Source organism: Drosophila simulans, chromosome 3R (assembly GCF_016746395.2).
Source record: "Drosophila simulans strain w501 chromosome 3R, Prin_Dsim_3.1, whole genome shotgun sequence".
Classification (NCBI taxonomy): domain Eukaryota; kingdom Metazoa; phylum Arthropoda; class Insecta; order Diptera; family Drosophilidae; genus Drosophila; species Drosophila simulans.
In genome coordinates, this window is record NC_052523.2 from 25,330,660 (window position 1) to 25,344,796 (window position 14,137).

Below are 14,137 nucleotides of genomic sequence, written 5' to 3' on the forward strand. Positions count from 1 at the left end.
ATTCAACGCGTGTTTTCTGCGTACGGCGGGAGTGTGTGTGTGCCATTCTAAACTCAAATTGCCGTTGATTACAAGCCAAGCTCACCCACACACACGTACGATCTTCATCGCCATCGCTCACACATTTGAGACTGCCTCGCCGATAAAAACGAACGGATGCAAGCAGCATTTACAGTTCAAATGTGCCGTCTAATTAGAAATGATTTAATTTCAATAGCGATTTAATAAAAACGAATTTGCGAAACGAAGCGACGCCGCCGCGTGTGTATTTCGTACGTACGTATGTATATATGTTTGTGCCTGTGTGTAATTCGCCATACTTCTTCAATTCAAAGAACAGACAGAAGAAGAACACAACAACAAGAGGGCAAGACATACTTGAGAAATAAAGCAAAACCAACAGCAACAACAACTATCGCTATCAACTTGCTTCTCTTTCGCTCTCTCTCCCGCTCTTTACCGTTTTGCTGTGCGCGAGTGTAAGCTTCGCTTTGTTAGTGTACGGGTATGTATATAAGCGGGCGAGCAACACAAAAAAAAGACTTACGCTGAATTTTCCCTATATTTTTTGCGCCTGCCAATAAGCGATTCTTTGGCGGAGTTGCCACACCGCCGTGCAGATCGTGGAATTTTTAATTGGAATTGGGAAAGATTCATTGCGTACGCTTATGTGTATGTGTGTAGAGCTGATAAGAAGCAGAGAAAGCTGAAAAGAGACGCCGCTTATCAACGCTAAAAAGAAAAAAATCGAAAAAAAGAAGGAGGAACAGAAACGAACTAAATGGGTCGAGCACATTGTCGTGTATTGTGTTTTGCACTATCGCTTAATAATTGAAATTAAAGAGGAGGCGAGGGAAATGGAGAACGCAAAAATCCCATTATAATGGAATTGGGACTGGAGCTGGAATTGGAATTCATACTGCTGTTTTTAGTGGGTGGGGGTCCAGTGTTTCACATTGATTTTCTTAGTATTTGTGACTAGATCCACACTCATTAATAACGGTAGTTCAATCATCAAGCACGTGTTTTCTTGACAAACTTCGCGTGTACTTCCTTCGAAAAGCAAAGGGACAAACAGGTGGTGATCTTTGAAGAAAAAGAGACGCAAGGTAATTAGTCAATGTCTCGCACGCACACAACGTCATTCAGACGGAACGGCCGAAAAAAAAAGATGGAAAAGAGCACCTGTTGGAGTGCCCAAAAGAGAGGGAAAGAGAGCCCAAAAGGAAGAGCGATAGCGGAAGAGCGACTTGATTGCTGGTCCGAAATAAAATGAAAATTAATGCTAATTTAGACCACTTTCGGGCCAAGCAAAACATGCCCAGAACAACGATCCCCCAAATTCAAAATTAATTGTAGCCAACTGGGAAGAACTGGGAAAATTGTTAGCCTAACAACAAAGGTTAAAAGTTCAACAACTGTTGCCAGCTGAGTCACTGATCTGCGTACAGTTGCGGTGGAAATAATAGTGCTCTCATTGCTCAGATCTTACAAGAAAGTCAATTAAGAGCAAAGAGAAAATAAATACATAATTTGTATTCTTGATAAAACTCAGTCAGCCACCTTCTGTTTCCATTTAAATTATTTTTGAATTATGCTCAGAAAATCCACGGTTTTTAAATATTCCATAACTATTATTTACCCCGCAACTGTCTTTTTTTTCTGTTCTTCTGTAGTTCCGCCTCCCTAACTTGACTTTTCCTCCGGTTTCTACCGGAACAAATTGCTGAAATACCGAATTCTGAGAAGACAACGCTGTCGCATAGTTCAGATTAATAGTTGTTGCATTTGTATACACCCCCAAACTTGACAAACAAATAATTTCCGTCGAATCGGGTGGCTGGCCTGTATCAGTCACTATATGTATCGGATTTTATCCAACTCTGCTCTCCGTTTTTGTGCCCCGATCAGCAGAAATTCAAACTGCAGCGACGCCACAATTCTTAAACAATTCTCAAAGACGACGGCGATTCTGATTCCGATTCCGATTCTGATTCTGTCGGCTTTTCGTCAGAGGAGAATCATGGTGGTGGGTGCAAGGGAGTGGTGGGAGGAGGCGGTGGAGGGGGTGCCACATATTATTGTATAAATCAGCAGAAAAAACGGCAAACTGCGGACGGGCGAACAAAAAATAATAAACCTTAATTCGAAGCTCGGAGCTTGATTCATTCATATTACCCGGGGATCCGAACAAAAGTGGTGGTGGTGGCCGAAAAGGGGAAGGGGACTGCTGACTGTGGCCACCCAATTGAGCTATGAAAACCGATCAAACCGATCGCAATTGTTGGCAGGCACGAGAGCAATGACATGACATGCAAACTACTAAGCCCCAAACGGAAAACCCAATGTCCAATGCCCACTATCGAAAACCCAAAACGAAAAAGAAAAACCAAAGCCAAAGCCAAACCCAATCACCAATCACAAAAATGCCACAGAAAGTCGTGCAGGGGCAATAATCATCATCCGGGCGAGAAAGGAGCCCAAAAGTGGGGATGTGGGGAAGGATGCTCTTTTCTGACTCTATTTTGTCGGCGAACATGGATCTAGTGCACGGTGGTTCATGATTAAGTTCGTGACTAGATTTCATGCTCGTCTATTAAGTTGGGTCAGCACAACGAAGAGAGCGCAGCTTTCCATCTCACGGGGATCGGCGGGAGTCGTTTTCCAACCCAACCCCTCCGGCTGAGTGGCCAATTAGCCAAACGCATTAATTATGGGAGAAGTATATTTGATTGACCCGTGACCCACATCGAGTGGCACACGCCCCGCAGCAGCAGCAACTACCGAAAAATGAGGGCGTGTTGCAAGATACTCGTAGCTAGCACCAAGCACCACTACATGGAGTCAATGGCCTGCTGTCCCGCATGCTGCACATGCGCTCGGTCCGGGAAAACAGCAGTAGCCTTGCCGATTTGCGGTCCTTTATCTGCCAAACGGACTGACAAGCAGCCGCCGAATGTGGAAAAGCAAAGCCCACGGCAGTCAACGGTCCACCAATTTATGGGCTGGTGACACGCGATTAAAAATCGAATCCGAGTGGCCCCTACAGAAGCACAGACACAGAAACCCAGGCCATTGGGTACTGGGAACTTGGAACTGCAACGCCAATAGATTTTCGTGTGAAAACTCGGCGAGGGTTGTTGTTGCCGTTGTGTTGTTACCGTGGCGCCTGCGGGTAAGTAACGGCTTTTTGCCCGCCTTTTGTCACATGGTGAGAAAAAAATAAACAAAATATCTCTTGGAACATGCCTTTTAAATGTATGTATATGCCTTATAAATGGCTCAACATTCAAGTCACCCAACTGAACGTCAAACTATTTAGTTACGGAAATCCAACAGAAAACTATTCAGTAGCAAATTTCTTAATGATCCATAATAACTTGTATTTGTACAACGAGCTATTTACAATCCACAGGTTTTTGTTACACTTCTATTCAAAGTTAAATGACCTTTTCGTTAAGATTATCATGTTAATTGAATTAGATGATCTGCTGTTTAAAGTTTGCTAAATGTTAAACATGTTTAAAATAGAGAAAATAGTAAAATAATAATCTTAATTGACTATCGTATCTAATACCTATTATCAAAGTAATAGATAATACTTAAAAAGGATTAGCTACACTGTTTTTTCCAGTGAACCTTGTTGCCAACGACAAGATGACGACACATACACATTTACCTACACATGTACGTATGTATGTGCGTTCTGTTGCGTGGGCGTTTGAGTGTAACTGTAACACCTGCTGCCGCTATTAACACAGCATTTCGCTGCTCTCCAATTTTAATTTCAGGCCAAAGGAATGAAGCCGGAACACCTTTCAACCCCGCGGGCCATTGTTAGTGCTCCGTGGCTAGGGCTAGATGGCTACTGTATGGCCACTTGCTGCACGGCCATGGAGCTACTCCTCCCACACGATTTGCTTCACGCTCATTTAAATGCCAACGCACCGGAGGGAGGAGAGAGCAGGGCACTTCACTTCGGCTGCTCGGCTGGCTTATTTACATATTTTCTAAATGAATATGGGCCCCGCGAGTTTGCAACCCCGGCCGGCGGTGGCAAAGCCGAGAAGCGCATTCAGTTGCAACGGCCGCGGCAGCTGGCTTTCCCTGCACTGGATTTCCACTTCCTCCCGGTCGAAGCAGCCGCAGCAGCAGCAGCAATAGCAATCAGGAACAGCAGCAGCAGCAGCAACAAGAAGCCGTCAAACGCCGCAACTAATTGATATAATAGTTAAAATAACAAACTAACGAGAAAGAGGTTGTCGTCGGCGAACGCGGCGCGTTGGAGAAGTGCAAAACCTTTCCAATTTGAAAATAGTTTTCCTGCTATGTGTGCTCGTTCCCACAAGCGCGGCAATAGCAACTCATACCAACCCACGGCTCCACCACCACCAGATGCAGCAACAACTGCATCAACTGCAACATCGGCTTAGAACAAGCACAAGCAGCGAAAGCCTGCACTTCGCCAAGCGGTGATTGGGAAGAGGGGCTGCAGCTGGAGCTGGAGTTGCAGCCAGAGTAGAAGCTGGAGCTGGAGAAGATGACAATGCAGCGATTAGAGCAATGCAGAACTTGAACTCTACGACGGCGGCAGCTGGAAAAATGTTTGCCCCGATCCCCGGGACACAGACTCGGTCCGTCCCAATGCGCGGCATTTCCGTTCGGAAAAAAAGAGGATGCTGTCGAGAAGGAAGGCCCTCGATCGATTCGATGCTGATGCATTCTGCAGGGGTGGAGGGAACGTAATTATCATGTTTGTAGTATCTAAATAAAGTACCTGTAATGGTTTTCATTAAGCGATGCGTCGTCTTTGGCTTCTTAATTTATGAAGACGGGAAATATTTGATGTGAGAAATAAAATGTTCAATATTCAGATCATTGATCTGAACAACAGAAGAAAAAACTGTTTTGTTTGGCGTTGTAATATCTTAGCAGAGTTGTTATTATTTACCAATTAATAAAACATTTTTATATTAAAACAAAAATCTGTTCCTAAAATTTGAATCACCATCTTAACATAGTTCGCTGCTGTTAACATCGATTAGGCTGCTATTGGCAAGGATTATGTTTTTGCTTTACAACACAGTATCTGACGATCAGTAAATAACAGAAATTCCAATTATGAAATATCAGGTCATACTAAAATGTAGGCTAAATGTAAATATAAAACGAAATCGCATTTTTATAGGGGAACACTTCAAATTCAAGAAAATAACGGTCGTTTACGAATAAACGCCCCTGATTTGAAATAAGATCTTTCCTGCTAACGATCAGTTAGTGGTGGAACGCTTTGCGCTTAACAGCACGCTGTTATGGAACCCACATTTATTGGACTTTATTTACAAACTGAAATGTGATAAATATATCAAAAACAATAATGGTTTAAGTTTTTAGGTTTAATTTAACATCGAGGACGAATATAAATCATCGATGACTAAAATGGCCTGGGAAATATCGATATATCGCCGTAACGTTGATGACTTCTGCAGCCCTGTTTCCGTCCCTTCTCTTCTTCGTTTCCGGTGAGTGCGTGTGCTCCGCGTTTTTTCGCTGAATTTGGCACTATATCGTATTCAATACTGTATTTGCAGGCAGACGATTTAAACGGCGAATCCACCATGGTGAAAGGAGTACGTACGCTTAAGGGCAGTGAGGATTTGCAAATCCGTGGCCTCGGGCCATGTGAATTTGCGAATTTCCAGATGCCGGTTAGGTGCCACGATATCACAACTAATCCACCCATATTTGCAGACTCTGTACACTTACCCCGAGAACTTCCGGGCCTACAAGGCGCTCATCGCGGCCCAGTACTCCGGAGCCCAGGTAAAAGTGGCCGACAACTTCAAGTTCGGCGAGACCAACAAGTCGGCTGAGTTCCTCAAGAAGTTCCCCAGTGGCAAGGTGAGTCTGCTCTTTTTGTGGGTGTGGCTAGTGCCAGGTCATCAACACGATATGTGCTCGTAGGTGCCCGCCTTTGAGACCGCCGAAGGACAGTACTTGAGCGAGTCCAATGCCATCGCCTATCTGCTGGCCAACGAGCAGCTGCGCGGCGGAAAGTGCCCCTTCGTGCAGGCCCAGGTCCAGCAGTGGATCTCCTTCGCCGACAACGAGATTGTGCCTGCCTCCTGTGCCTGGGTCTTCCCCCTGCTGGGCATCCTGCCGCAGCAGAAGAACAGCACTGCCAAGCAGGAGGCCGAGGCTGTGCTGCAGCAGCTCAACCAGAAGCTGCAGGACGCCACCTTCCTGGCCGGCGAGAGGATCACATTGGCCGACATTGTGGTCTTCAGCAGCCTGCTCCACCTGTACGAGTACGTCCTGGAGCCCAGTGTACGCAGTGCCTTCGGCAACGTGAACCGCTGGTTCGTCACCATCCTCAACCAGAAGCAGGTCCAGGCCGTCGTCAAGGACTACAAGCTGTGCGAGAAGGCCCTGGTCTTCGACCCCAAGAAGTACGCCGAGTTCCAGGCCAAGACCGGAGCCGCCAAGCCCCAGCAGCAGGCTCAGCAGCAGAAGCAGGAGAAGAAGCCCAAGGAAAAGAAGGAGGCGCCCAAGAAGGCTGCCGAGCCCGCCGAGGAGCTGGACGCAGCCGATGAGGCCCTGGCCGCCGAGCCCAAGTCCAAGGACCCCTTCGATGCGCTGCCCAAGGGCACCTTCAACTTCGATGACTTCAAGCGCGTGTACTCCAACGAGGACGAGGCCAAGTCCATTCCCTACTTCTTCGAGAAGTTCGATGCCGAGAACTACTCGATCTGGATCGGCGAGTACAAGTACAACGAGGAGCTGTCCAAGGTGTTCATGTCGTGCAATCTCATCACCGGCATGTTCCAGCGTCTGGACAAGATGCGCAAGGCGGCCTTCGCCTCCGTTTGCCTGTTCGGCGAGGACGGCAACAGCACCATCTCCGGCATCTGGGTGTGGCGCGGACAGGATCTGGCCTTCACCCTCTCCCCCGACTGGCAGATCGACTACGAGGTGTACGACTGGAAGAAGCTCGACGCCAAGAGCGAGGAGACCAAGAAGCTGGTCACCCAGTACTTCTCCTGGTCCGGCACCGACAAGGACGGTCGCAAGTTCAACCAGGGCAAGATCTTCAAGTAATCATCTCTGCCCAGCCCAGCTCCGCTCAAAGCAGCAGCCCTCATTTAGACCAACAACAAAAACAGCAGCAGTAACAATAAAGTTTGAGATTTAAAATGCAGGAAGAGCACGATGCCCATTTCTTAAGTTCCAACTGATAAGTACCCTAAAGATATCCAATATCTGCCGTGCTGCCTCCCACGTTTGGCGGAATCGTGTGTCTCGCCTCCTGCTTTTTGTACTGGAGAATTTGTTTGTAACCGCCTAAGCATAGTACATCATGATATTGTCAACGGAACAGCCGCCTGCAGCCAGAAAATATTTATAAAAAATAAAAGGTTTTCTATTAATAACAGCACGGTTTTTTCTCGCATGTGTGTGTGTGTGTGGTTTATTTGGTTGTTAAAGGTTAGGTCGGGCATTTATTAGTAATTAGTAAAGCTCTGAATTAAGCATATCGATTTCAATTTGTTTGGGCAATTTTATTGGCTCCTTTTAACTTAATCCATCAATATCATCAATTATTGCTTACAATTACAAGGGTTCTGACAGCGTAGAAGTATTTCAAAGTACTATTGGTTTTAAAAGCGAACTGCAGCTCAGCGGGAATTCGAACGAGGAAATGCTAGACTTTTGTGTATCGATGCACCGCCGCAATCTACTTCTTGATGACAATTGGTCCGACGTTGTCTCCAGTCTGCTTGTTGTGCTCGCCATGGCTGCCATCGCAGTAGGGCCACTGCGAATAGAGGATATCCGTTTAGGATTGTGAACAGATAGTTCGGCATAAGCTCGTTGAAGTGCACTCACGTTCTTAGTCTTCCAGCAGCGACAGAAGGCCGCCTTCTCTGCAATGTCCTCCACGTCGATCATGTCCACCACCTTGGGCTCGTTCTTGCGGATCTGGTTGTTGCAGCGTCCGCTGATTTTGGCCGAGCAGCTGGCCCGTGCCGCCGGACAGTAGGCCAGGTAGGCGGTGTAGCCGATTCCGGCCACCACCACGGTGGGTGGGATCAGGGCCAGCCAATCCTTGACTGCAAACGAAACCAGGTTAATACGGAATGCAGTGTATTTTAAGCTTTAGAACTAGATATTTTGGGCGATCAGCCGTAACCGGCACAAGGTCGTTCCCTACACACATATTGGGTTATAAACGCACCAAGATATGCGCATATATGCTTATAGATATACCCATGTTGGTATGCCTGTGTTATGCGTCTATCGAGTTGCCTATCTGCGAGATAAACTTGCTCCAATTATAAATTTCTTGGCGAGCTCAGCAGTTGTTGCATAATCGCTGCAGGTTCACTTCAACTTTTTTGCCTGGAAGTGCACACATTGCACTTCTGATTACCGTTAGTTGCTCCGCAAAATCACGCCACATTTGCACCTTGGTAGCCCCTTTAGTTGGCCCCCCTAGATGCTGCGTCATTATCGTGGATTTGGGCTTATGTGGGGCGCCCTTTGAAGGCGAATCAAATTCCAATGGGCAAAAACACGCTTATTGCCCAAACTTACAGGAGAGCTTAAACCAGCCGCCGATGCTGTCGGGAACCGGCAGACTTGACAAGTAATTGGGCAGCGAGGACTTCACCAGATGTGATATGGGCTCCATTTTGAAATGCCTTTTTTATTTAACTGGCTATGAAATTCGGAAAACTTGTTTTTGTGTTGCTATCGGTTAGCGGTGCCCAGAAATCGATAAGCCAGCCTTTCGATATCGGTGCGCTACGGTCACACTGCATTTTCGACGACAGGCAGTATTACAGATTTTTGTGTAGTCATCGATAGCATTCTGTTTTGTTTACGAATTATTGATTGAAATCAATAAATTGCAGCTTAGAATGTCTGCCGGGGTACAAGAGCGCCTGCAACTGAGCCGTATGCCACTGGACACGTGGTCCAAGCGGGAGCAGCTCATCCTGGCGTCGGCGGTCTCCTGCAGCGGCGACCAGAATTGGATCACGGTGAGCCGCACGCTGAAGACGATCTGCGGCAATGGCAGCAGCAACCGACCGGCGGACTGGTTCTCGCAGAAGAACTGTGCCGTGCAGTACGGCAATCTGCTGGAAAGCGTGGAGGCCACCAAGCGTAAAAAGCGCAGCAGCGAAAGCAGTGCCGGCGTCTCCTCGCCGGCCACCGTGGAGACGCCCACAGAATTGCTGCTCCGCCGGCTTACGGAGGAGCGGCAGGCGGAGATCAAGGCGCAGATGCGTCAGGATCAGGAGACTTACCGACGCATCCAGCGGGAGATTGAGTCGCTGCAATCGGACGCGGTGACCGAGCAGGAGCTGCAGGACATGTGGCTGGAGATCGAGAAGGAGCAGGAGATGCGCCGCGTCGAGGAGATGAAGCTGGAGAATCGCATGCGGGAGCGCGAGCAGCGCAAGAAGGACCTGGCCAGCAACTGGCGGAACAGCGGTCCAGCCGTCAAGCGTTCCAACCAAGCCGCCGACACGACCTCCGTCGATATGGACGTGGAGGACATTAACACCAGTGGCAATGGCAAACAGCAGACGGGTCCTTCGCCTCTACTCACATCTCTCCTGAAATCGCCCACAGGCAATGCGCCTGCAACGCCCTCCCCAGGAGGAGCTGCACTGGCCGCAGGAGGAACTGGCAGCGTGGCCAGGGCAACGGCGCCAACCATTACCTCGCTGCTGACCAGCGGTGCCAGCTCGGCTGTTGCCAATCAGCCAGCCATCACAATGAAGAGCCCCACGGATGCGGCATTCATATCCCGACCTATTAGCGGACCTCCGGTCAGTGAGGCAATCGCTTCTACAACGCCAACTCTCGAACGAAGTCCCTCGCAGGCGGCACCTACGCTCTCCATGCTGCTGGAAAAGAACAAGGCTGCGGCAAAGGCCAACGAGGGCGGAAGCTTGGTGAAGCCGGAGGAGTCAGGAAACCAGGAGAAGGGTGTAGACGAAGCCACTTCGTCTGCCGCTGGCACAGCAGACTCCGACGAGGCGGATCCCAACGAAGCGCAGCTGCTGGAGGTCTTCAAAAACTTTGACCAAATAATAGATGACATCGACATCGATATGGCCAGTGTCATTGACGATGAGATTCTGAAAAATGTGGACGACGTCGTAGCCTCGCCATCGATCGATAAAGCCGAAGTCATTGACTTTGAGGACAAACTGGACGCTTTGAAGAGGGAGCAAAGTAAAAGTTCCCCAGCCAGTGATAAACCGAAATCTGTGGAGCTAGTAATTGGATCTAGCGATGACTCCAACGATAATATACCCTTGGCTGCGGTGGCCTCCCAAGAGAGTAAGGATCGCGGTCAGTCCGGTGGTGAATCTACTAGGGGCACCGAAGACGCAGAGTCCGAGCCGTTGGCCAGCGAGGTGGCGGTGGAGGAGATTGGTGAGACCATAACTATTATCAGCACTTCAAGTGAGGATACTGCAGGTTCGCCACCTACAAAAATGGAGGAGGATGGGGCCACAGATTCCCTTTCGAAGAAGGAGGAGGCCACGGAAGACAAATCCGAACAGGAAAGTAGCTCTCATGGACAAAATAAAGCAGGAGGAAGCACGGACGAGCCTGAACCTATAGATCACCAAGCCACTAGGGAAGCACAAAGCAAATCAGGCAAGGACACGACGGGAAAGCCAGTAACAACGCAAGAAAAGACGACCACTCAATCCGCTCCGGTTCCTGTGGATCTGCACGACACAGACGAAGAGTCGTCCTCGTTGACGGACAGTAGCAAGCACGATGACCATCCAAGGAGTGCAAAAGCAAAGCCACCGCCATTGAAGCTGGCTCTGGATGACTCCAAATCGGAGCTGGAGCTGACTGGCACACCTCAGCCACCGTCGGCGCCAGCTCGAACGCCTTTGCTACGAAAACTGCCACATCGGGATCGGTCCGAAAGTCCAATGGTAGACGATGACGCCACTACAGCCAGCGATCATTCCACTGCTAGGTCCACGCGTCGCCGATGCTCATCCACGCCCGTAATCGACAGCATACCCAACTCACCCGCCTCCAGCGAGCACACCGACGATCGGAGAGAAACGCGAGCCGCCTCCAAGAAGCTCTTCCTGTCCATTTATGCCATGTTGCTGGACAGCAAGCATGCTGCTCCCTTTAAGCGTCCCTTCCACGACGAGCACGCGCAGCGACATGCGGATCTGTGCCTGCGCCCCATGGATTTCCCCACCATCAAGCGGAACATCGACTCGGGATTTATTCGCAGCCTGAGCGAGCTGCACCGGGATGTCCTGCTCATGGCCCACAACGTTTTGGTTGCCTACAAACCACACACGACTCAGCACAAGACGGCGCGTTTGTTCGTGCAGGACTGTCAGGCGACCAAGGAGTTCTCCCAATTGCCGGACGCGCAGGCAGGGATCACGGCCACGCCGGTGAGCAATTCGGGAAGCTCGCGAGCGGATAAATCGAGTGGAAGCAAGGCCAGGAGCGGCTTCCGAAAAAGCCAAAGGCATCACTAGGCTTACCCTACCTTTCACACGTATTCATTTCTACATTTCATTTTGAAACTTACATGCTACCATTAACAATAAACATCAATCGAAGAATATGAGGTTCTGTAAGCGGCGAGATCTGGACGAGTGGCAAATGGAGCGCCGGTGTGGGCAGTAGTACCTCTTGAGGCACCTGGAAAGCCGCAGGTCGCATTGGCAGAGGCGAGCGGCACAGGAGTCGGGGCCACCGAACTCGCCATGGTCGACGGCGCACAGCGGCTTGCCGCGGTAGCACTTCCACACGTAGGGCACAAAGTATTCCAGATAGGAGATGCAGTTGCTCTGGCCGTAGCACTTGTCGTGCACGCGACAACAGCGATCGATGCCATCGGCGGGCACTCCGTGGCCACCGAATCCGCAGTAGCAGCCGTAGCCCTTGTAGATCAGTGGATCACAGCCCGTCGAGCACTTGATCATGGAGTACAGCCGAGCAACGTCCCTCTTTCCACGATCTCCCTCCGGCAGGAGCTGCTTGCCCCGGCTGCTGTCGTTGGTGAAGCTCCACTTCATGGAGTAACCGAATGGATCGTTTACCCGCGCTATGTACACATTCTGACCGTTCATCAGGTCCTCCATCCCTTCCATATCCGCTGGCTTACTAGTTGTTGGTGTTATCACGCGTATGTCCGTCACCCGGCCATCGAAGTGGTGGTTCTGGAACTCCAGACGAATCTCGTCGTGGGGATACGAGTTCTGCCAGCTGATCGGCGGTCGAGTGTCCCTGTAAATCGACTTGGGGCGTAAACATTAATTTGTTTTGCGATGGATTAGTAGATGGGTTGAAACGTTTAGGTAACTAGCCCATTTTACAAGCAAAACAATAATTTAAAGTACAATTTTAATGAGAGAACAGCAGCTGTTTATCTTTAATTAAACAAAGCAGCCACAACTTCCATCTAAGTTAATGAATCAGAACAAAAAGCCATATATTTTGTAAGTAACTTTTGGCCAGTAACTTGTTCTATTCCCAATCGCATTATATAGGTTCTAAGGAACTCCCACTCACCTGTGATCCTGCTCCAGCGAGGGAACTGGTGGCTTCAGCTCCCCCGTCCAGCCCTCCAGACCCATCTGCTGCCAATCCTGCTGCGGAGATACCACGAGACTGGTCTTCACGCTCGTTTCCGGCGGAATGGTGCTGGGTGAATCGATGGCCGTGGCCGACTGACTGATATTGGGGAAGATTGGTTCCGCGAAATCGGATCGCTGCATTGTTAGCAGCTCGTAGTCGTCGCCACCGCCGATCGATTTGCTGGGCATCTTGAAGACAAAGGAGGGATTCGCAGTGCGCATGCTCGCCCCGTACATTTCCGGTATTATGTGATTCAGCAGCTCCGTGTCGTTGGTGACGCCTCTGAAGGCGCTCTTAATGTCTTCGATCACCGTGACATTTGCCGCAGCACTCGGCTGGCCATTGAGCCGCACGGCGGCCACTACTAGCCCCATTATCCACAACATGTTCGCATCCAGGAACTCAAGCTGACCACCACTCTGCGCCGAACTGCTCGCCTCAAGGGGCTATCGAAAATTGAAGCTGGCTCGGCTGGGGGAAATGCGGTAGTGGCTCGTTTGCAGTTGGTAGCTCGTTGCTAGTTGGCCAACAGCAGCGAGCCAAGTACACCGGCATAAATGGCTCAAAAGCGTGTTAATAGCAAAGTGGCAGCTGAAAACGAACAGTGAGAGCAGAAAGAAACAATAATAACAATGACCGGGCAATACTTTTTTGGCAGATTTGGTGCAAGTACACACAGAATTTCTAACATTCATATTCGAAAATATAATAGAATAGTATTAAATAAATGCTTTAAAACATATACTCGAAAACCAAGATACTTTTTTAATTGTTAGGAAACTTAATTGGAAAATCTTCTTCAAAAATACTTTGAATCTAATGATTCTCTCTGTGTAGGCTATAAAAATAAACCCGTGAAGTTGGCCAGGGGCTGGTGGGTGGCCAAAACGGTGGCACAAATTCGAAGCCACTTTATGGTGACTATTCACTTGGCCAAAACTTCAAGTTTGAGAGTTAAGGCGAAGGTCGGGCCCTAGAAGCCATTGAATCCGCTGCAGTCGTAACCAGTTCACGGTCAATTTTTAGTGAGCCTTAATTGTAACAATTTGCGACTGCGTGACTGGTCTGCTTTCCCAGCTGCGAAATTGTGTGTGCAAACCACACAGCCAACGGAGATAAAATATATCCACTCGTGTGCATGGAGATTATATGGTCATGCAAGTAGCTAAGACAACTTTGTCTAACCACTGCCGACTGGCCATTGCACAGCGGTAATTTATAGAGTCCGCCCTCTTGTTACGTCGCCCCACTCGGTGGTTTTTGGTGGTTCAGCGGTCCAGTGCCTCAGTGGTTCAGTGCCTCAGTGAGCGCGAAAGGAAAAGCCAAAGCAAACAACTCAATCGCACTTGCAGCCATTTGTTTGGCGTTTAGTTGATATTAATACGGCATTGTGGGTGAAGTTAGGTACTCTAATCGCTGGCTCATTCATATTTATGAGCTAATTATCACTTTGCTGCACTTGATAGACGCGTATGTTAGTTAGATA

At 49.0% G+C, this 14,137-nt stretch overlaps 4 protein-coding genes across 4 annotated transcripts; 2 read left to right on the forward strand and 2 right to left on the reverse strand.

Annotated features, from left to right (window-relative positions):
• Window positions 1-5,417: 5,417 nt before the first annotated feature.
• LOC6730029 (elongation factor 1-gamma) lies at window positions 5,418-7,430 on the forward strand. Its single transcript, XM_016177759.3, has 4 exons — window positions 5,418-5,522; window positions 5,592-5,630; window positions 5,752-5,901; window positions 5,965-7,430. The coding sequence occupies exons 2-4, from the start codon at window positions 5,619-5,621 to the stop codon at window positions 7,096-7,098; spliced, it is 1,296 nt and encodes a 431-aa protein (XP_016036797.1). The 5' UTR covers window positions 5,418-5,522; window positions 5,592-5,618; the 3' UTR covers window positions 7,099-7,430.
• Window positions 7,431-7,534: 104 nt separating this feature from the next.
• Window positions 7,535-8,736, reverse strand: LOC6730030 (CDGSH iron-sulfur domain-containing protein 2 homolog). The gene is made up of 3 exons (XM_002105287.4): window positions 8,596-8,736; window positions 7,888-8,111; window positions 7,535-7,816 (listed from the first exon to the last, which is right to left on the reverse strand). Exons 1-3 carry the CDS (start codon window positions 8,690-8,692, stop codon window positions 7,736-7,738), a joined length of 402 nt encoding a protein of 133 aa, XP_002105323.1. The 5' UTR covers window positions 8,693-8,736; the 3' UTR covers window positions 7,535-7,735.
• Window positions 8,737-8,787: 51 nt separating this feature from the next.
• On the forward strand, window positions 8,788-11,635 carry LOC6730031 (bromodomain-containing protein 8). Its single transcript, XM_002105288.4, has one exon. It carries the CDS (start codon window positions 8,922-8,924, stop codon window positions 11,544-11,546), a length of 2,625 nt encoding a protein of 874 aa, XP_002105324.1. The 5' UTR covers window positions 8,788-8,921; the 3' UTR covers window positions 11,547-11,635.
• Window positions 11,622-13,258, reverse strand: LOC6730032. The gene is made up of 2 exons (XM_002105289.4): window positions 12,586-13,258; window positions 11,622-12,300 (listed from the first exon to the last, which is right to left on the reverse strand). The coding sequence occupies exons 1-2, from the start codon at window positions 13,035-13,037 to the stop codon at window positions 11,622-11,624; spliced, it is 1,131 nt and encodes a 376-aa protein (XP_002105325.2). The 5' UTR covers window positions 13,038-13,258.
• Window positions 13,259-14,137: the final 879 nt, after the last annotated feature.

Excerpts from the sequence above, each read along its gene's own strand:
- LOC6730029 (XM_016177759.3), top strand. Across the intron at positions 5,902-5,964 it reads AGAAGTTCCCCAGTGGCAAG|GTGCCCGCCTTTGAGACCGC; the intron begins GTGAGTCTGCTC and ends ATGTGCTCGTAG.
- LOC6730030 (XM_002105287.4), bottom strand. The coding sequence starts at position 8,692 with ATGGAGCCCATATCACATCTGGTGAAGTCCTCGCTGCCCAATTACTTG. Across the intron at positions 8,112-8,595 it reads CGGCTGGTTTAAGCTCTCCT|TCAAGGATTGGCTGGCCCTG; the intron begins GTAAGTTTGGGC and ends TTTCGTTTGCAG. Across the intron at positions 7,817-7,887 it reads GCTGCTGGAAGACTAAGAAC|TGGCCCTACTGCGATGGCAG; the intron begins GTGAGTGCACTT and ends CTCTATTCGCAG.
- LOC6730031 (XM_002105288.4), top strand. The coding sequence starts at position 8,922 with ATGTCTGCCGGGGTACAAGAGCGCCTGCAACTGAGCCGTATGCCACTG.
- LOC6730032 (XM_002105289.4), bottom strand. The coding sequence starts at position 13,037 with ATGTTGTGGATAATGGGGCTAGTAGTGGCCGCCGTGCGGCTCAATGGC. Across the intron at positions 12,301-12,585 it reads TCGCTGGAGCAGGATCACAG|GGACACTCGACCGCCGATCA; the intron begins GTGAGTGGGAGT and ends GTCGATTTACAG.